At 41.8% G+C, this 21,420-nt stretch overlaps 1 protein-coding gene across 1 annotated transcript; it reads right to left on the bottom strand.

Annotated features, from left to right (window-relative positions):
* Positions 1 to 946: 946 nt before the first annotated feature.
* LOC139170577 (alcohol dehydrogenase 1-like) lies at positions 947 to 20,255 on the bottom strand. The gene is made up of 9 exons (XM_070757992.1): positions 20,017 to 20,255; positions 15,090 to 15,191; positions 13,929 to 14,070; positions 11,685 to 11,772; positions 11,364 to 11,583; positions 8,142 to 8,402; positions 5,961 to 6,096; positions 4,271 to 4,409; positions 947 to 1,999 (listed from the first exon to the last, which is right to left on the bottom strand). Exons 1-9 carry the CDS (start codon positions 20,032 to 20,034, stop codon positions 1,975 to 1,977), a joined length of 1,131 nt encoding a protein of 376 aa, XP_070614093.1. The 5' UTR covers positions 20,035 to 20,255; the 3' UTR covers positions 947 to 1,974.
* Positions 20,256 to 21,420: the final 1,165 nt, after the last annotated feature.

Genomic DNA, 21,420 nt, shown 5'->3' with positions numbered 1-21,420 from the left:
CCAGAAAAGGCAGTGGGAAGCCTCTGTAGGGACTCACTAGGAATCTCCTGGGAGGAAACGGGGCCGGAAAAGGCGGGGAGAAGCCTCCGTGGGGCCTCTCGAGGAATCTGCTGGGAGGAAACAAGGCCTCCACCCTACCTGTGGCTTATTTATTTATTTATTTTATTTATTTATTAGATTTGTATGCCGCCTCTCTCCGTAGACTCGGGGCGGCTCACAGCAACAATAAAACAATGTACAACAAATCTAATAATTTAAAAAAACACTAAAAAACTCATTATTAAAAGCAAACATACACACAAACATACCATGCATAAACTGTATAGGCCCAGGGGAGATGTCTCAATTCCCCCATGCCTGACGGCAGAGGTGGGTTTTAAAGAGTTTACGAAAGGCAAGGAGGGTGGGGGCAGTTCTAATCTCCGGGGGGAGCTGGTTCCCGAGGGTCGGGGCCGCCACAGAGAAGGCTCTTCCCCTGGGTCCCACCAAATGACATTGTTTAGTCAATGGGACCCGGAGAAGGCCAACTCTGTGGGATCTAACCGGTTGCTGGGATTCGTGCCAATCACATGCATTATTTGCTTTTACATTGATTGCTATGGGAAAAAATTGCTTCTTCTTACAAACTTTTCTACTTAAGAACCTGGTCACGGAACGAATTAACTTCGTAAGTAGAGGTACCATTGTAATGGCAGTATAGAGAAAATGAAGGCAGGTTGCCCTGAACTGCCAAAGGAATAGAAGCTGCTTTTGGCATCTTGATAGCTTGGGTCTATTTCAACAGAATTAATGCCATGGAAACAGAATTGTATGGCTAAAACAATAAAGAGTGATTGATCCTAATTTCTCTTCACTAATCAGGAGCCCTTCTGGTATAATTCAGTTAGTGAATCATGTCATGTCCTAACACCATGAATCTAAGCAATGAAAGACATGAGTTTCTACATTTTATGTAGATTTATTTATTATTTATTTTATTTATTTTATTTATTAGATTTGTATGCCGCCCCTCTCCGAAGACTCGGGGCGGCTAACAACAATAAAAAAGACAATGTGAACAAATCTAATATTAAAAATAATCTAAAAAACCCCAATTTAAAGAACCAATCATACATGCAAGCATACCATGTATAAATTCTATCAGCCTAGGGGGGAAGGAAAAATTTCAATTCCCCCATGCCTGACGACAGAGGTGGGTTTTAAGGAGCTTGCGAAAGGCAAGGAGGGTGGGGGCAACTCTGATATCTGGGGGGAGCTGGTTCCAGAGGATCGGGGCTGCCACAGAGAAGGGTCTTCTCCTGGGTCCCGCCAAATGACATTGTTTAGTTGACGGGACCCGGAGGAGGCCAACTCTGTGGGACCTAACCGGTCGCTGGGATTCGTGCGGCAGAAGGCGGTCCCGGAGATATTCTGGTCCGATGCCATGAAGGGCTTTATAGGTCATAACCAACACTTTGAATTGTGACCGGAAATTGATCGGCAACCAATGCAGACTGTGGAGTGTTGGTGTGACATGGGCATATTTGGAAAAGCCCATGATTGCTCTCGCAGCTGCATTCTGCACGATCTGAAGTTTCCGAACACTTTTCAAAGGTAGCCCCATGTAGAGAGCGTTACAGTAGTCGAGCCTCATGAAATACATGAGTTTCTACATTTTATGTAGATACTATTGATTCCCACCCACTTTGGAGCCTTAAAATTGGATTGTGCTCTTTCTGTGATAATTAAAACTAAGAACATGACTCAGATTTTTTTTTTTTTGCATCTGGGGCCAAGTTAAAATCAACTTCCCATCTTGTAAATCATGTTATTTATGCTATGGCCTAAACATAAATACACAGGAATACAAAACAGGAATGTTTCAAACCCCCCCGCCCCCCAGTATTTTCAGAACAAACACAGGGCCAAGGAAAAGAGTAATCTTCGTGGTTCCCATGCTAAAGACTTCCAGACAGATTCGGCAAGTTGAGCCGCTTAAAACATCAAGACAGTACGGATGCTGAAAAATAAAACACAGGCTTCAACTTTCCACATCCTCTATGTAAAGGAAAATGATCAAAACACAAGTATTTTTAAATTCAGAGCCTGGGACTGATTTCCTATTTTCAAAGCTTGCTGACAGATATTATTGTTAATCTTGGAATACGGGTAGGGCAGGCTAGGCAGTAGGGAAATGTGATGGCTGAACTTGTTTATAGCAATGTCAGGACCGTAGCATTTGCCATTCTTAAGAAATTAAAAATTAAAATTTTTCTGGGTGGGGTGGAGGTTTGGATTCAGTTGTGATCATAAATCAATGATTATCTATAATACAGCCCCAGATCAAATTGACCAATTCTCCTAGGATAACTTTTGGTTTAAGGGTATTTTCACATTTCCAATATCATTCCATACTAAAAAACACTGCTTATGGGTGTGTTCACTTGTGCATATAAAGTTCATTAGAATAGCACAAAATTGGAAAGGGGAAGATATCCCCCAAAAAGAGGAGGTAATTAAAAAAATTCTGGACTGTGCAGAGATGGATATGATGACAAGAAGACTGATTGATCAAGAAGAATCTGATTTTTATATTAGTTGGGATAAAGTTTATACGTGGATAGATAAGAATAAAGTTGAAAATAAGGTAACGGAAACGGTATGAATATAATTAAATGTTATTGATATTTTTTGTTGTTTCTAGTGTTGTTGGCTTTTCTATTTTATCAATTTAACTTTATGTCTATTAGAATATGTAAACAAAGTTTTTCTTTTCAATTAGAATATTACCGGTAGTTTGATTTAAAGATTTTATCCTTTTTTCTGTATTAAAAATTGACTTCAAGAAAAGAGGGGAAATTGTAACCCCTAATATGTGCTTAAATGTTTGTAAGTTTGTATGTCTTTTTTATTGAAAATTAATAAAGTTTATTTAAAAAAAATAAAAAATAAAGTTCACTAGAATAATGAATTAGCAGAATTAAACCTTTACAAGGCTTTAAAATGCACTCTTTCAATCATCCTTTAACTTTATCTAGAGAAAGACTCTGCCAAGTCTTTACAAAGGAGCCAGAACCAGCCAACCTTTACCCAACATTTACCTAACATTATTTAAAACAATAAAGTAATATCTTAAAAGCCAGTTTAGTGTTTAAAGGCTAGAAGGCCAGATACAGTAATACCTCATCTTACGAACTTAATTGGTTCCGGAAGGTGGTTCGTAAGGTGAAAAGTTCGTAAGACGAAACAATGTTTCCCATAGGAAACAATGTAAAAGTGATTAATGCGTGCAAGGGGGGGGGGAAATCACAAAATGGCGCTCTGCTGGGCGCTGCCCCCCGGCTGACACCTTTTAAAACAGCCGGGGGGCTTCTCGGCGTTCTCCCGAACCCGAATCCGAACTTTTCGGGTTCGGGAGGCTGCCGAGAAGCCCCGCCGCCCGGCTGTCACCTTCTGAAACAGCCAGGGGGCTTTCGGCGTTCTCCCGAACGCTGAACCCGGAAGTTCGGCAAAAGTTTGGGTTCCGGTTCCGGTGGCCGCCAAGAAGCGCCCGGCTGTTTCAGAAGGTTACAGCTGGGCGCCGCCTGGCGGAGCACCGTTTTTACAATCAGCAGTGGCGTTTTCGGCCGATCTGGAGGCTGAAACGGAGGTGGGGAATCCCAATAGGGAATTCCATGGGCGGAGCTTTGACGTCACGAAGACGTCCTTCCTGGAGGCCACGTTTAATAACTAATACTCGTTCTTCCTCCTATTTACCTCATTGTGTGGTGGGTTGGACTGAGAGAGAGAGATTGGCTCAAAGTCACCCAATTAGCTTTCAATGTCTAAGGTGGGACTAGAACTCCCAGTCTCCTGGTTTCTAGACTCGTACCTTAACCACTAAACCAGTGGTTCTCAACCTTTCCAATGCTTATTTTTTTCTTAATACAGTTCCTCAGGTTGTGGTGGCCCCCAACCATAAGTCTAGCACCAATTCTCCCAACAGAGCTTTAAGCTGATTGGCAGGAAAGTCAAAGGGACACCCCCCACTGTAAACGCCTGATTGGTCGGATTGTAAAAATGCGCTCCAAGGCGCCAGAATAGAAGCTTTAGTTCCTAACACCATGGGAAATTTGTGTTTTCCCATGGTCTTGGGTGACCTCTGTGAAACGGTCATTCAAACCTCAAAAGGGTCCCGATCCCCAGGTTGAGAGCCATTGCATTAAATCAACCTGGCTTTTGGAATGCAAACTGAAGTCTAAGCTGAAACTACTTCTGTTAAAGGTAGATAACGATGGGACAGAAGTCTCACCTCTTTCCAGCACGAAGCAAGTCAAATCCTTTCCCAATATCGTTGAATGGTAAAACGTGAGTGATCAGAACATCTGGTTTGAATTTTCCTTCCATGTAACCGGAGACCAATTGAGGAATTGAATCTTTCATTTTCCAGCCTGGAAGAAACAAAAACAAATGTAACTTACTAGACGTTGGCTCTGCTTCCCGTGAACATTTTTGCAATTTGTCAAGCTTTTTTTTTTTGGCAAACTGCAACATCGCTCATAACAAACGATGTAACGTTATTTTTTTATTGTTGTAAAATCAAATGTAGAAAAAACTAAAAATGGAAGCACGGGAATTACTAAATGTTTACTCTTAACTGCTGCTTCATTTTCTGGAGGAAAGATGACGGCTTTTTCCTAACCCTGGTATCCACATGAGGTCTTTTTTCTCCATCTCTCATTTGCAATTATCCCATCTCACAAAACGTGACGTATAAAACTTCAGATCGTGCAGAATGCAGCTGCGAGAGCAATCATGGGCTTCCTAAGGTATGCCCATGTTACACCAACACTCCGCAGTTTGCATTGGTTGCCGATCAGTTTCCAGTCACAATTCAAAGTGTTGGTTATGACCTATAAAGCCCTTCATGGCATCGGACCAGAATATCTCCGGGACCGCCTTCTGCTGCACGAATCCCAGCGACCGGTTAGGTCCCACAGAGTTGGCCTTCTCCGGGTCTTGTTGACTAAATAATGTTGTTTGGCGGGATCCAGGAGAAGAGCCTTCTCTGTGGCAGCCCCGACCCTCTGGAACCAACTCCCCCCAGAGATTAGAATAGCCCCCACCCTTCTTGCCTTTCGTAAGCTTCTTAAAACCCACTTCTGTCGTCAGGCATGGGGGAATTAAGATATTCTTTCCCCCTAGGCTTCTACAATTTATGTATGGTATGTTTGTATGTATGATTGGTTTTAAAATAAGGGTTTTTAGCTACTTTAGTCTTGGATTGTCGCATGTTGTTTTTACCACTGTTGTTAGCCGCCCCGAGTCTACGGAGAGGGGCGGCATACAAATCCAATAAAATGAAATGAAATGAAAAGGAGGATAGGAATGATGAGAAAAACTAGTAGAATAGACGTGCAGATTTAGTAGAAAGTCTGACAGTGTTGAGGGAATTATTTGTTTAGTAGAGTGATGGCGTTCGGGAAAACACTGTTCTTGTGTCTAGTTGTCTTGGTGCGCAGTGCTCTGTAGCGACGTTTTGAGGCTAGGAGTTGAAACAGTTTGTGTCCAGGATGTGAGGGGTCAGTAAATATTTTCCCCGCCCTCTTTTTGACTCGTGCAGTATACAGGTCCTCAATGGAAGGCAGGTTGGCAGCAATTGTTTTTTCTGATTGTCCTCTGAAGTCTGTGTCGGTCCTGTTGGGTTGCAGCACCAAACCAGACAGAATCTGGAGAGGTCAACCGTGGATAATCTAAGGGTCAAGTGTTGGGGGTTTGGGGATGACACTACAAAGTCCGGCAATGAGTTCCACGCTTCGACAACTCGGTTACTGAAGTCGTATTTTTTACATTCAAGTTTGGAGCGGTTAATATTAAATTTAAATCTGTTGTGAGCTCTTCTGTTGTTGTGGTTGAAGCTGAAGTAGTCGCCGACAGGTAAAAAAGACAAAGAAATGACCTGCTTATGGGTGTGCTTACTTATTTTTCATCTGTCAACATACCTCCAATGAAACTCCCTTTTATGGTGCGCCCTGTAAGAAGCAGCATAGGATCCAATGGGAATTTTGCGCCTAAAGGCGGCATGCCAATCACCACACAGACCCCACAGCCCATGTGACAAGAGGCCAAAGCAGCTGCCTGGTTGAAAAAAGGGAAGAAATTAAGAAAGTTTTTGCTGTTCAAAGAAAAAAAAAGGGATAATGGATGAACATTTAAAAATACTGTATTTGACCCTGGAAGAGGATGCTACCGTGTTTCCCCTTTTTATCCCCAAAAGCCCCACTATGTCTTACTTTCGGGATATGTCTTATATTGGAAAAAAATCGTCGAATTTTTTGTTTTAACCATAAAATTAACATTTAGACGCGGTGATGTATGGAGGGGGGGGCGGCGCGGAAGTGGGCAGGAGGCGGCGCTCATTAAGATCAGAGGGAGGTGGCAGACGCGGCGACGTATGGAGAGGGGGACGGTGCGGACGTGGGCAGGAGGCGGTGCGCAGCTAGATGAGAGGGAGGCGGCAATACCCCCGTGTTTCCCCGAAAGTAAGACATATGTCTTACTTTCGGGGTACGGCTTATATTAGCCAACCCCCCTGAAACCCCCGATACGTCTTACAATCGGGGGTGTCTTACTATCGGGGAAACAGGGTAGTAAGCTCATCCCCTTTGAATTTCTCAAATGAATTGATTAATTCACCTATTACTAGGAGAGACAGGACCATAGTTCCCTCTAAGCTGAGCAGTAAGCAATCACTCACTTAAAAATCATCATCAACTCAGAGTTTTCCAAACCTGCCCAGAAGCTGAGAGGGAAAGAGTGAGAGGGAAGGAGAGAGAGAGGAAGAGAGAGAAACAGATAGAAAAAAGAGAGGAAGGAAAAGAAAAAGAAAAAGAATGGGAGTAAGGAAGAGAGAAAGAAAATCAAAATCTAGTTTGAAACTAACTCAACTATTTAAGTGGCATTTTGATATTGATAGAGTTTCCCTATTATGAGCTCACTGTTATAGACACACAGTACAGTATTTTATTTTGAAATTCTCTGAGGCAAAACAGGGTGGGTTTTTTATTTATTTATTTGTTTGTTTGTTTGTTTATTTATTATTTCTGTGCCGCCCAGTCCCAAAGGGACTGCCGCTCAGACATTATACTTTTCCGCCCACCCCCCAAAAAAATATTAGAGGGAACACTGGACAGAACCCTGAATCAGATGATCCTTTGGGCTGATTTTTATGAAATAACCGTTTTATTGCAGTGACAAATATTTCACAAAAATATCAATACAGCAAACCTAGAGAGAACACACATATAGTAGTATCCAGACTTAGTGGATTGCCATTTTCAAACATTTGGATACAGTAGACAAAATCTATGTCCCAATACCTCTCCAAAATTATATCCAAAGCAATTCAGAAAAATCATTTTAATTTAGATTAACAATTTAAATTGTATTATTTAATACAATTTAATACTCCACAGTCTGCATTGGTTGCCCTTCATGGCACCGGACCAGATTATCTCAGGGACCGCCTTCTGCTGCACGAATCCCAGCGACCAGTTAGGTCCCACAGAGTGGGTCTTCTCCGGGTCCTGTCAACTAAACAATGCCGCTTGGCGGGACCCAGGGGAAGAGCCTTCTCTGTGGCGGCCCCGGCCCTCTGGAACCAACTCCCCCCAGAGATTAGAATTGCCCCCACCCTCCTTGCCTTTCGTAAGCTACTTAAAACCCACCTCTGCCGCTAGGCATGGGGGAATTGAGATACCCTTTTCCCCTAGGCCTTTACAATTTTATGCATGGTATGACTGTATGTATGTTTGGTTTTTTATTATAATGGGTTTTAATTGTTTTTAGTATTGGAGTATTGTTATACGCTGTCTTATTATTGCTGTTAGCCGCCCCGAGTCTCCGGAGAGGGGCGGCATACAAATCCAATCAATCAATCAATCAATTATCATTTGCATATTGATGCAATTTACATCACTCACATAAGAATGGATTTATGTAAATATAGTAAAGCAGCGATTGTTTACACAAATGAGATATATTCTGACTTAGATAGGTGGTAGTAGATGTTGGGTCATCCTGAATGTTCTTTTAAATCAAAATTTCACTAAAGTGAATTTTAATTTCCAATTAAACTAGCATCAAATGGCAAATGAGCCAATACATTTTGATTAAATACATACCAGTGTCTCCAAACTTCCAGCAACCTCAAAAGCATAATCTACCCCATGTCCAGTCATTTCCAGTACTACTTCTTGAATGGGTTTCTTGTAATCTCGAGGGTTGATACATTCTGTAGCTCCCAGTTGCATTGCCTTTCCAAATTTGTCGCTGTTAATGTCAATCGCAATGATACGAGATGCTCCAGCTGTTTTGCATCCCATGACCACCGAGAGACCAACTCCTCCCAAACCAAAAACAGCACAGGTGGATCCAGATGTCACCTATGGAGTCGTGGAGAAAGCGAGATGAAATTATTATTATTATTATTATTATTATTATTATTATTATTATTATTATTATAATATTATTATTATTATTATTACTATTATTATTATTATTACTATTACTATTATTATTATTACTATTATTACTATTACTATTATTACTATTATTATTATTACTATTATTATTATTATTACTATTATTATTACTATTATTATTACTATTATTATTATTAATTGGATTTGTATGCCGCCCCTCTCTGCAGACTCGGGGCGGCTAACAACAATGATAAAAAACAACATGTAACAATCCAATTTAATAAAACAACTAAAAACCCTTATTATAAAAAACCAAACATACACAGAAACATACCATACATAACTTGTAATGGCCTAGGGGAAGGAATATCCTAACTCCCCCATGCCTGGCGACAGACAAGGAGGGTGGGGGCCGTTCTAATCTCTGGGGGGAGTTGATTCCAGAGGGCCGGGGCCGCCACAGAGAAGGCTCTTCCCCTGGGGCCCGCCAAATGACATTGTTTGGTCGCTGGGACCTGGAGAAGGCCAACTCTGTGGGACCTTATTGGCTGCTGGGATTCGTGCGGTAGAAGGCGGTTCCGGAGGTATTCTGGCCCAATGCCATGTAGGGCTTTAAAGGTCATTACCAACACTTTCAATTGTGACCGGAAACCGATCAGCAGCCAGTGCAGGCCACGGAGTGTCGCAGAAATGTGGGCGAATCTAGGAAGCCCCACAATGGCTCTCGCGGCCGCATTCTGCACGATCTGAAGTTTCCGAACACTTTTCAGAGGTAGCCCCATGTAGAGAGCGTTGCAGTAATCGAACCTCGAGGTGATGAGGGCATGAGTGACTGTGAGCACTGACTCCCTGTCCAAATAGGGCCGCAACTGGTGCACCAGGCGAACCTGGGCAAACGCCCTCCTCGCCACAGCCGAAAGATGATGTTCCAATGTGAGCTGTGGATTGAAGATTACGCCCAAGTTGCGGACCCTCTCTGAGGGGGTCAATAGTTCTCCCCCCAGGGTAATGGACGGACAGATGGAATACATTCAAGCTATCCAGAGAAGCATAACAAACTGATGGAGAAGTTCTTAAATGGCAGAGAATTTGAGAGACGATCAGAACTTATAAATGCAGGGGTACCTCTACTTAAGAACTTAATTCATTCCGTGACCAGGTTCTTAAGTAGAAAAGTTTTTCCCATAGGAATCAATGTAAAAGCAAATAATGCGTGCAAACCCATTAGGAAAGAAATAAAAGCTCAGAATTTGGGTGAGAGGAGGAGGAGGAAGAAGAGGAGGAAGAAAGTTGCTGCCCAGAGCGAAGGGAGCATTTCTTTTCTCTGGGCGCTGGCAGAGGTTTATTTCCTCTCCAAGCGCCCAGAGAAAGGAAAATGCTTCGTTCGCTCTGGACTGACAAAGCCTCCTTAAGCGCCACTGAAAGGCTCTTCTGGCAGCCCAGAAAAGCCCGAGATGGCCGGGATGAAAGGGAGAATGGCAGGAAACTGGCCGGGCCTTCATGCCACTCTAAAATTTCCTGGGAAATTTTTCCGGGCTCGGGTTCTTAAGTAGAAAATGGTTCTTAAGAAGAGGCAAAAAAATCTCGAACACCCAGTTCTTATCTAGAAAAGTTCTTAAGCAGAGGCGTTCTTAGGTAGAGGTACCACTGTAGTCCCAAAGGGACTTTATGCTTTTTCTTTGAAGACGTTTCTCTTCTCATCCCCGAAGCTTCTTCAGTAGTGATGGGCAAACTGAACCCACACAATTCGGGTCCGTACCGAATTTTGCGGTTTTCGGTATACCATGGACTCCAGGAAGTGATCACCTTGGCGTCCTTAGCAACCTGCTGGTGACGTCAAAGCTCTGCCCCCGGAATCTCTTCGTGGGAGGGATTCCCCAGCTCCTTCAAAGGGAGGTCTTCACGTAAAAATAAACATTGTTATTTTTACGAAAAAGGACGCCGCAGCGGCACTGCAAGCAAAGGGCAGTCCTTTCATGTAAAAATAAACATATTTATTCATTCATTCATTCATTCATTCATTCATTCATTCATTCATTCATTCATTTATTGGATTTGTATGCTGCCCCTCTCCGTGAACTCGGGGCGGCTAACAACAGTGGTAAAAACAACATGTGACAATCCAATACTAAAAAACAGCTAAAAACCAATCATACATACAAACATACCATGCATAAATTGTAGAAGCCTAGGGGGAAAGAATATCTCAGTTCCCCCATGCCTGACGGCAGAGGTGGGTTTTAAGGAGCTTACGAAAGGCAAGGAGGGGGGGGGCTATTCTAATCTCTGGGGGGAGTTGGTTCCAGAGGGCCAGGGCCGCCACAGAGAAGGCTCTTCCCCTGGGTCCCGCCAAACGGCATTGTTTAGTTGACGGGACCCGGAGAAGGCCCCCCCCTCCTTGCCTTTCGTAAACTCCTTAAAACCCACCTCTGCCGTCAGTCATGGGGGAATTGAGACATCTCTCCCGGGCCTATGCAGTTTATGCATGGTATGTTTGTGTGTATGTTTTTGCTTTTTAATAAGGGGGTTTTAGTGACTTTTAAATGATTAGATTTGTCATACATTGTTGTATTGTTGTTGTGAGCCGCCCCGAGTCTGCGGAGAGGGGCGGCATACAAATCTAATAAATAAATAAATAAAAATAAATAAATAAATAAATAATAAAATAATAAAATAAAATAAAATAAATAAAATAAAATAAATATAAAATAAATAATAAAATAAAATAAAATAAATAAAATAAATAATAAAATAAAATAAATAATAAAATAAAATAAATAATAAAATAATAAAATAAAATAAATAATAAAATAAAATAAATAAATAAAATAAAATAAAATAAAAAATAAAATAAAATAAAATAAAATAAAATAAATAATAAAATAAATCTCTGCAGACAACTTATAAAACAGGTTTTCTCACCTGGGCTGTGTTGAGGGCAGCCCCATAACCAGTAGAGAATCCACAGCCAAAAAGACAAACTTTATCCAGAGGCGCATCACCATCAATTTTAACAACGGTGGAGTCGGGCATGACTGTATATTCAGAGAAAGTGCTAATCCAAAGGAAGTGATGGATTCGCTTCCCTTTGCAGCTGAATCTGCTGGTTTTGTCAGGCATCAGATTTTGTGGTTCGGAAATGCTGTTTCGGAGACAAACGGATTTGTCAGCGCGAAAAGACACTTTATGTGCAATGCCACGAATCCAGAAAAAAAATACAAAAGAAGCTTTCAAGGAACTCACTGGGTTTTCAGGCAACAGTTGGTGTTTGGTTTTAAGCATGATTTGCATTCTCCACACTGGGGCAGACAAAGGGGAATAACTTTGTCTCCTTCAAATACAAAGGAAAAAACCCCCATGAAACATCTGGATGAAAAGATCATGTTTATTACCCACGTTTTTATACATCAAGATTTATAAAGCAGACTTTCCCTGTTATATTTGCTGTAGCTGAAATCGTCTTCTGAATGCACTCATTACAATTCAGATTGTAATTTATTGTGAATTGGGGGTGGCAGGGTAGGGTGGGGGGAAGCAATATTAAATGTAATGTCCAGAATGTCTCGAAAATGTCCAGAGATACTTCACCACAAGAGCCCTGCATTCCTCCTCCCGTAACAGAATACTGTATGAAACTAGACTTACAATCCTGGGCCTAGAAAGCTTAGAACTACGATGCCTTAAATATGATCTAAGTATTGACCACAGGATTGTATGCTGCAATGTCCTGCCTGTCAACAACTACTTCAGCTTCAACCACAACAACACAAGAGCACACATCTCAGACGCATCTCAGACGTTAACACCCTTGAAAATGTCCAAAGATACTTTACCAGAAGAGCCCTTCACTCCTCCACTCGAAATAGAATTCCCTACGAGACTAGACTTTCAATCCTGGGCCTCGAAAGCTTAGAACTAAGATGCCTTAAACTTGATCTAAGTATGGCCCACAGGATTATATGCTGCAATGTCCTGCCTGTCAACAACTACTTCAGCTTCAACCACAACAACACAAGAGCACACAACAGATTCAAGCTCAATCTTAACCGCTCCAAACTTGACAGTAAAAAATACGACTTTAGTAATCGAGTTGTCGAAGCGTGGAACTCATTACCGGACTCCGTAGTATCATCCCCTAACCCCCAACATTTTACCATTAGACTGTCCACGGTTGACCTCTCCAGATTCCTAAGAGGTTAGTAAGGGACGTACATAAGCACACTAGAGTGCCTTCCGACCCCTGTCCTATTGTCTCTCCTATATCCCATATATCTTCTCTTCTATCCCTATATCTTTCTTCTATTCTCTCATTGATTATTTTATCCTATATTCTCTCTTCTATTCTTTCTCTAATTCTATTTCCTCGAAGGTGTCCTCTATTCCCTTCATTGTGTGTTATTGTGTATTGGACAAAATAAATAAATAAAATAATAAATAAATAAATAAATCAGATATCCTAGAAGCAGCTCATTTCACTTAACCATATTTCATCATTCTTCATTCACACTACACCATGGCTTAACTCAGTGATGGCCAACCTATGGCACAGGTGCCAGAAGTGGCAACCGGAGCCATATCTGCTGATACATCAGCCGCTGCCCTAGCTCAGCTCCAACGTGCATGCGTGTGCCATCCAGCTGATTTTTGGCTCGCACAGAGGCTCTGGGAGGGCGTTGTTGGCTTCCAGAGAGCCTCTGGGAGGATGGGGGAGGGCGTTTTTACCCTCCCCTGGCTCCAGGGAAGCCTTTGGAGCCTGGGGAGAGCGAAACACGAGCCTACAGGGCCCACCAGAAGTTGGGAAACAGGCCTCTTCCAGCCTCCAGAGGGCCTCCGGGGAGATGGGGGAAGATGTTTTTGCCATCCCCAAGCATTGAATTATGAGTGTGGGCACTCGCACATGAATGATAACGTACGCCCACGCTCTTTCGGCACCCCAGGCATGTTTTTATTCAGTTACTGCATATTTACCAACCACGTCTGCTGGAAGCTTGTTCCAAGCATCTGCTACTCTTTCAGTAAAATATTTTCTCACGTTGCTTTTGATCTTTCCCCCAACTAATTTCAGATTGTGCCCCTTGTTCTTGGGTTCACTTTCCTATTAAAAACACTTCCCTCCTGGACCTTATTTAACCTTTTAACATATTGAAATGTTTCGATCATGTCCCCCCTTTTCCTTCTGTCCTCCAGACTATACAGATGTCAAGAATGCAAATTTTGATCAAGTGATTATGGAGATGCTGACAAGGCCATAAGTGTGAGAACTGATTGTAAGTCTTTATTTTTTCAGGGCCTGGAAAGGACTGGTCTCTAAACAAGTGGTTTTAAGTCGAGGACTACCTGTAGTTAGACAAATCATGGTCTGTAATATCTGAGCTTAGTTCTGTACAATGCAGACCCTACGCAATAGTGTATAACAAATATTGTATGCTAGATACCCATTGTATTTTGAAGATATTGAAATGCACACGAAAAAGTTCTTCTCTCTACCTGGTTTCACGCATGTCACTCCTGGTCCAACGCTCTCTACTATTCCGGCTCCTTCGTGGCCAGGAATGACAGGATACTCTACTTTGGGGAAAGAACCTTCCAGAACGTGGTCATCTGTCCCACATATTCCGGTGGCTATTATCTATAATAGAGAACAAGGAGTTATGTCAGGTTGGCCTTCTCCAGGTCCTGTCAGCCAGGCAATGTTGTCTGGTGGGGCCTAGGGGAAAGGCCTTCTTTGTGGTGGCCCTTTAGAATTAACTCCCTCCGGAGATTCGGACCGTCCCCACCCTCCTGGCCTTTCACAAGGCCCTGAAGACCCATCTTTGCCACCAGGCATGGGGGCCGTGAATTAACTCCAGCCAATGTCATGAATGGCTAGATCCAGTTGGATCAGTGGTTCTCAACCTGGGTGTCGGGACCCCTTTGGGGGTCGAATGGCCATTTCACAGGGGTCGCCTAATCTACTCTGGCGCCTTGGAACATATTTATACAATCTGACCAATCAGGTGTTTACAGGGGGGGGGGTTGACCCTCTGACCTTCCTGCCAATGAGCTTAAATCTCTGCTGGGAGAATTGGCGCTAGACTTATGGTTGGGGGTCACCACAACATGAGGAACTCTATTAAGGGGTCGTGGCATGAGAAAGGTTGAGAACCACTGAGTTGGATGAACGTGGGTGGTTGTGTTTTTAGGAAAAATGGGGTTGTAGAATTTTAGAATCTTTTTTTTTTTAATATTAGATTTCTCACTTTCTTAGATTTTGTATTTATTGTATTGTAAGCTGCCCTGAGTCAGTTGAGAAGGATGGTGTAGAAATCTAAACAAACAAACATACAAATAAATGGGATGCCAGTAAAATTGCACGTAAACTAGAGATTATGAATGAAAATTTAATAAAAGCAAGGCTGCCTTCACACGACACATTTAGTAAACCCAAAAAGAGCACATTGGTCTGTGAATGAAACACAATTCTCATTTACTTTTATTTTAGTCTTTCAAGGGTTGCCGGTGTACAAGCATTTATTTAGCAAACTGCTTTGCAAATGCTTTCAAAAACAGATATTTAAAGGAAGTGAGAAGTTGTAGTTTTCCCTCAAAAACAAAGCAGTGCTTTCCAAAATAGAGGACATGGAAAATGACTCATAAAGATTGAACTACCTTAACACGAACTTCGTGAGACCTGGGTGGAGCCACTTCTACCTCTTCAATAGAAAGTGGTTTGCCGACTTCCCAAGCCACAGCTGCTCTACACTTGATAACCTAGGAAAGTCAAACCAAAAACAAATATGCTTAGTCTTTCTTATTTATTTATTTATTTACTTACTTACTTACTTACTTACTTACTTACTTACTTACTTACTTACTTACTTACTTACTTACTTACTTACTTACTTACTTACTTATTTACTTATTTACTTACTTATTTATTAGATTTGTATGCCGTCCCTCTCCGAAGACTCGGGGCGGCTAACAACAATGAAAAGACAATGAAAACAAATCTAATATTAAAAATAATTTTAAAAACCCCAATTTAAAGAACCACTCATACATACAAGCATACCATGTATAAATTCTATAAGCCTAGGGGGAGAGGATATCTCAATTCCCCCATGCCTGACGACAGAGGTGGGTTTTAAGGAGTTTGCGAAAGGCAAGGAGGGTGGGGGCAACTCTGATATCTGGGGGGAGTTGGTTCCAGAGGGTCGGGGCCGCCACAGAGAAGGCTCTTCTCCTGGGTCCCAACAAACGACATTGCTTAGTCGATGGGACCCGAAGAAGTCCAACTCTGTGGGACCTAACCGGTCGCTGGGATTCCCAGGTCCCGGAGATATTCTGGTCCGATGCAATGGAAGTAATCAGCTTCCTTGAGATACACCACCAAAGATCTCCACTGGAGGCTCAAATGAGAATCATAATGTCCCATAGTTGCACCACAAGCTCTACTCCCTTTGGACATGTATCATGAGGATGTACATATGTACAAATGGAGCAGAACCTGCACTGAAAGGATGTAATGATGCTCCAGTCATTTTAAGGAAAGCCTCCATCCTGTGGACACTTCTGTGTAACACAATCTTTTGCAATAAAGGAGCACAACAGGGCTGACGTGAAGGGATGAATTTCTTTTCTTTCTTTTTTTAAATATACTTTATTAGATTATAAAAAAAAAGAAAACAGGGAAAAGGGGGATGGGAATACAAAAAAGAGAAGAGGGAGTGGGGTAAACAGTATTTTTATACAGCGACTTATATATATTATTGTATATACATTCCAAATATTTGTCTATACGTAAATATTTTGTATTCAGTATTCTTATTTGGATAATCTTATAGCTGTAGTATTTAGTAGTCCAAGAATAACGTGGAAAGAAGAGGTGGTTGGAGGTGGGATAGAAAAGGAAAGAGAATGGGAAAAAAGAAGACGAAAGAGAGGAGAAAGAAGAAAAAGAGGAGGGGTGGTATCTGCAAACTAGCAGGCATTTGGATTGTGACGACTTAGTTTGATTATATTTATTATTTTTGTTAGTGAGAAGTAATTGAAGGTTGCGATATTAGTAAATTTCTGATAATTATCAAATGGATTGAACCCAGAGAGGGGTTGTACAGTAGTCCCTCGCTCTATCGCGCTTCACCTGCCGCGGCTTCACTTCATCGCGGGTTTTGAAGTCAGCTTCATTTGAATGATTTTGCCATACAAACAAGCGCTAGAATCCCCCAGCGGGACTCCCAAATGATGAGCGGGGCAGGGACTGAGCTCCGGCGGAGGCCCGTCCCCTCGTTCAATCCCCCTCGCCAGCGCTAGAATCCCCCAGCGGGACTCCCAAATGATGAGCGGGGCGGGGACTGAGCTCCGGCGGAGGCCCGTCCCCTCGTTCAATCCCCCTCACCAGTGCCGAAAGGAAAAAAAAGAAAGGAACGCGACGCGGCGGGGATTTCCAGACTGGGCTCGAGGGCGGAAGAGGAAGTGCTCGAGGGCGGAAGAGAGAGAGAGAAAAAAAGAAACAGCCGGGGCAGCTCACCAGGGACTTTACAGCCGGGGCAAGGCAAAAAACACAACATTTGGCCGAACTGCTGCAAAGAACAGAGTAAGTAGTAGTGGGGGGGGAAGGTTAGCCGGCCGTTGCTCGCCTCCAGGCATCCGGAGCTGGTGGGAAGGAGGATAAATTCCCCATCGCGGATTTCACCTGTCGCGGCAAGGTCTGGAACGTAACTCCCGCGATAGGTGAGGGACTACTGTATTGATTTTGGTCCGAATTTCTATTGTGTATATCTGTATTTTGATTTATATTAAGAGGTTTTAATTGGTTTTTGTTTTATTGTTTTTAAAGTTACATAGCCATCTGAACCATTTCTCCCAAGCCTTGTAGAACTCTGAATCATTTTTGTTTTGAATTTCCATTGTTAATTTTGATAGTTCGGCGCATTCCATAATTTTACTAATGATGGTTAAATTTGTGGGAGTGTCTTCTTTTTTCCAGTGCTGTGCGTATGTTAACCTGGCAGCGGTTAGTATTTGAATAATGGGGGATGAATTTCTTTGCCATTTGGGAAAAGTGGAAATTAACCCATCGTGTTATCTACTCTACATCTGAGAGTGATAATCTTTCTGATAATTAGAGCATCCTCTCATTAGGGGGGGCTGAAAACTGTTGGTGCTTTTCTACTTTTTGAGACAAGCTGAAAAAAAACCTAGGCATACTATACTTTTAAAAGTGTGTGTGTGTTTGTGTATTTGTGTGTGCCCACCCCCTTCTGACAGATTCCCTGCCCCACCAGAAATTCTGTACCCACTGTGGCATAGCATGAATTCACTTTCCCAAAATGTTAATTCTGGCTTCCAACCACCTAAAAAAATGCCCATTTTTAATTTAGTTTGAAACTTGGACTTGGGCAAAGTAGTAAATGTAATGTGATCTACAACTGAGCTTTGACCCCAAGTCTAGTGGCGCAATCGGGCAATTATATATTAACAGTATTACTTTAACAAATCATTTTATTCCTCAGGTTTTTAATCCCCTCTCAGTGCAATGAGTGATATAGTCTAATGCATTTTCCAGAAATCATATACTTACTAGATGATGTATTATACAGTATTGTATTGAACTATTATATGCTCTAAGTCAGTGTTTCCCAACCTTGGCAGCTTGAAGATATTTGGACTTCAACTCCCAGAATTCCCCAGCCAGCGAATGCTGGCTGGGGGATTCTGGGAGTTTAAGTCCAGATATCTTCAAGTTGCCAAGGTTGGGAAACACTGCTCTAAGTAAGAGATGAATGCAGCCATGTATGCACTTAAGACTTCGACAAAGATACTTCACCAGAAGACCCCTTCACTCCTCCACTCGAAACAGAATACCCTACGAAAATAGACTAACAATCCTGGGTCTAGAAAGCATAGAACTACGACGCCTAAAACACGATCTAAGTATTGCCCACAAGATCATATGCTGCAACATCCTGCCTGTCAATGACTACTTCAGCTTCAACCGCAACAACACAAGAGCACGCAACAGATTCAAACTTAATGTTAACCGCTCCAAACTTGACTGTAAAAAATATGACTTTAACAATCGAGTTGTCGAAGCGTGGAACTCATTACCGGACTCAGTAGTGTCATCCCCAAATCCCCAACATTTTTCCCTTAGACTATCCACGATTGACCTCTCCAGGTTCCTAAGAGGTCAGTAAGGGGCGTACATAAGTGCACCAGTGTGCCTTTCATCCCCTGCCCAGTTGTCTCTCCTTTATCTCATATATCTTTTCTTCCTTTCATATATCTTCTCCTCTATTTTTATATTTATTTATTTATTTTATTTATTAGATTTGTATGCCGCCCCTCTCCGTAGACTTCGGGCGGCTCACAGCAATAATAAACAATATATAACAAATCTAATAATTTAAAAGAAACACTAAAAGCCCCATTATTAAAAGCAAACATACACACAAGTATACCATACATAACTGTATAGGCCCGGGGGAGATGTTTCAATTCAGCCATGCCTGACGACAAAGGTGGGTTTTAAGGAGTTTACGAAAGGCGAGGAGGGTGGGGGCAGTTCTAATCTCTGGGGGGAGCTGGTTCCAGAGGGTCGGGGCCGCCACAGAGAAGGCTCTTCCCCTGGGTCCCGCCAAATATATCTTTTCTTCTATCCTTTTCTTTATATATATTACTACATGTCTATTCTGTTCAATATGTATTGTGTATTGGACCAATAAATAAATAAAATAAAATAAATAAAAACTTAAATCCCTTATTATATGTGGGGCAGAGGCCAATCTAGCTGCAAAAGCATGAAAATTAGATTGCAATTGTAACCATTTTAGGTGGTGGAAAGCCTTCAAGGCAATCTTGATTCCTGGTGACTGCCCGGATAGCTCCCTGAGATTTTCGTGGCAAGATTTCAGAAATGGTTTGCCATTGCCTGCTTCCAAGGGCTAGGACAGTGTGGCTGGCTCAAGGTCTTTGTGTCTAAAGCGGGATTAGAACTCTCAATTTCCCAGTTTCTAGCCTGAGGCCTCAACCCCTGTATCAATCGATGTCTCAAATGTAAACATATTTAAATAGAAATTGATCCAACTGAACATACTTTTTGGATTTATGGAACAACAAAGAAGTCAACCATATTTTGGTCTAGCCTATTTTGAAAACGCCGCCCATCTGTCTTGTATTAGGCTTACTAAATGAATCATAGTGCAATAACTACAGCTTGCAAGCAAAGCCATTATGATCTAATTACGCAAAGTTGGCTCTTCTATGACTTGTGAACTTCAACTCCCAGAATTCCCGAGCTAGCATGACTGGCTCAGGAATTCTGGGAGTTGAAGTCCAGATATCTTCAAGTTGCCAAGGTTGGGAAACACTGCAATAAAGAATACTATTCTATTCTACTAATAAGAAAGAAAATTAGGCACACTGGTGCACTTTAATACACAAAAGAGGGAAGCACCAGCTATCATCTACATACCTTAACAGCGGGACTCGCACCAAAGATTAACCAGAAATTAGCACACGCATTTCCCGTTTCAATGAGTTTACATCTTAGATTAGTTTACTTCTTCCCTAAGAAGAATAAATCGTTTCTTACTTTCCCAGAAGTGTCCATGTCTGCAAACTACCTACTGCAGCGAAGATCTTTCCACTCCGCTTTCGGAGAACCCTGGTTTATCGCTTTGGGAAATTGGGGGTGGGTGGGGGCAGAAAATAGAAGCGACTTCAGTAATATCGCCCAATACGCGCTAGGCATTTGGCTTCCAGCATCGAGATTCCTTTAGGGTCAAAGAACGGTCCGAAGGCAACTTTTCGATTGGACTTCTCACTTGCCGTAGTCGCGCCGCGGAGGACTCTGGGGAATGTAGTCAAATCTGCCTACAATATTGCCTGTTGGAAGAGCGAGCTTGCCTATCATCTCAAGGCAGTCGCGTGTGGCAATACACTGTAACCGTAACAAGAATACATTCCTCACTCGGCAGTTTGAATAAAGAGACTGTACATTCATATATATATTGAGTTTTTCCGTTAGCAAAGGTGGTGTGAAAAGGCATTACAGTATTTGTTTTACCAGAATGTGGGGAAGACGATTACAACTCTTGAAATATTGTTTGTTTGTTTATTTATTTATTTATTCATTCATTTATTCATTTATTTTAATTTATTTATTTTATTTTATTTATTTTATTTTATTTTATTTTATCCAATGTACAATAATACACAATGAAGGTTATAGAGGTTATACTTGAGTAAAATATATTAAAGAATAGAAGTGAAAATTTAGGAATAGAATATATCAATTATTAGAGAATAGAAGGATATTATGAAAGTAGTATAAAAAGAATATAATAATAATAATAATAATAATAATAATAATAATAATAATAATAATAATTTATTAGATTTGTATGTCACCCCTCTCCAAGGACTCTGAGCGGAATAGTAGATATGATATAGGAGATATAGGAGAGACAATAGAACAGGGGACGGGACGCACACTAGTGTACTTATGCTCGCTCCTTACTGACCTCTTAGGAATCTGGAGAAGTCAACTGTGGATAGTCTAAGGGTAAAATGTTGGGGGTTAGGGGAAGATACTACAGAGTCTGGTAATGAGTTCCAACTTCGACAACTCGATTACTAAAGTCGTATTTTTTACAGTCCAATTTGGAGCGGTTAATATTAAGTTTGAATCTGTTGCGTGCTCTTGTGTTGTTGCAGTTGAAGCTGAAGTAGTCCTTGACAGGCAGGATAAACCCTAATAAAATCTAATAAATGTTGGGGGTTAGGGGTTGACACTACTGAGTCAGGTAATGAGTTCCACGCCTTGACAACTAGTGAAACTGGCCAGCTTGGTTATTACCACTTATATTATTGAATTTATATACTGCATCTTTAACCCAGCACTTGAGTTGGGTCAAAGGTATAACCAACTGGGCTAATTCCTGCAGTTTTCTTGGCAAAGAAAGGATTTGCCATTTTTTCCCTTTCCAAGGGTAAG

The sequence above is a fragment of the Erythrolamprus reginae genome, chromosome 7 (genome assembly GCF_031021105.1).
Source record: "Erythrolamprus reginae isolate rEryReg1 chromosome 7, rEryReg1.hap1, whole genome shotgun sequence".
Taxonomy (NCBI): domain Eukaryota; kingdom Metazoa; phylum Chordata; class Lepidosauria; order Squamata; family Dipsadidae; genus Erythrolamprus; species Erythrolamprus reginae.
This window is presented reverse-complemented; position numbering and strand designations above follow the sequence as displayed.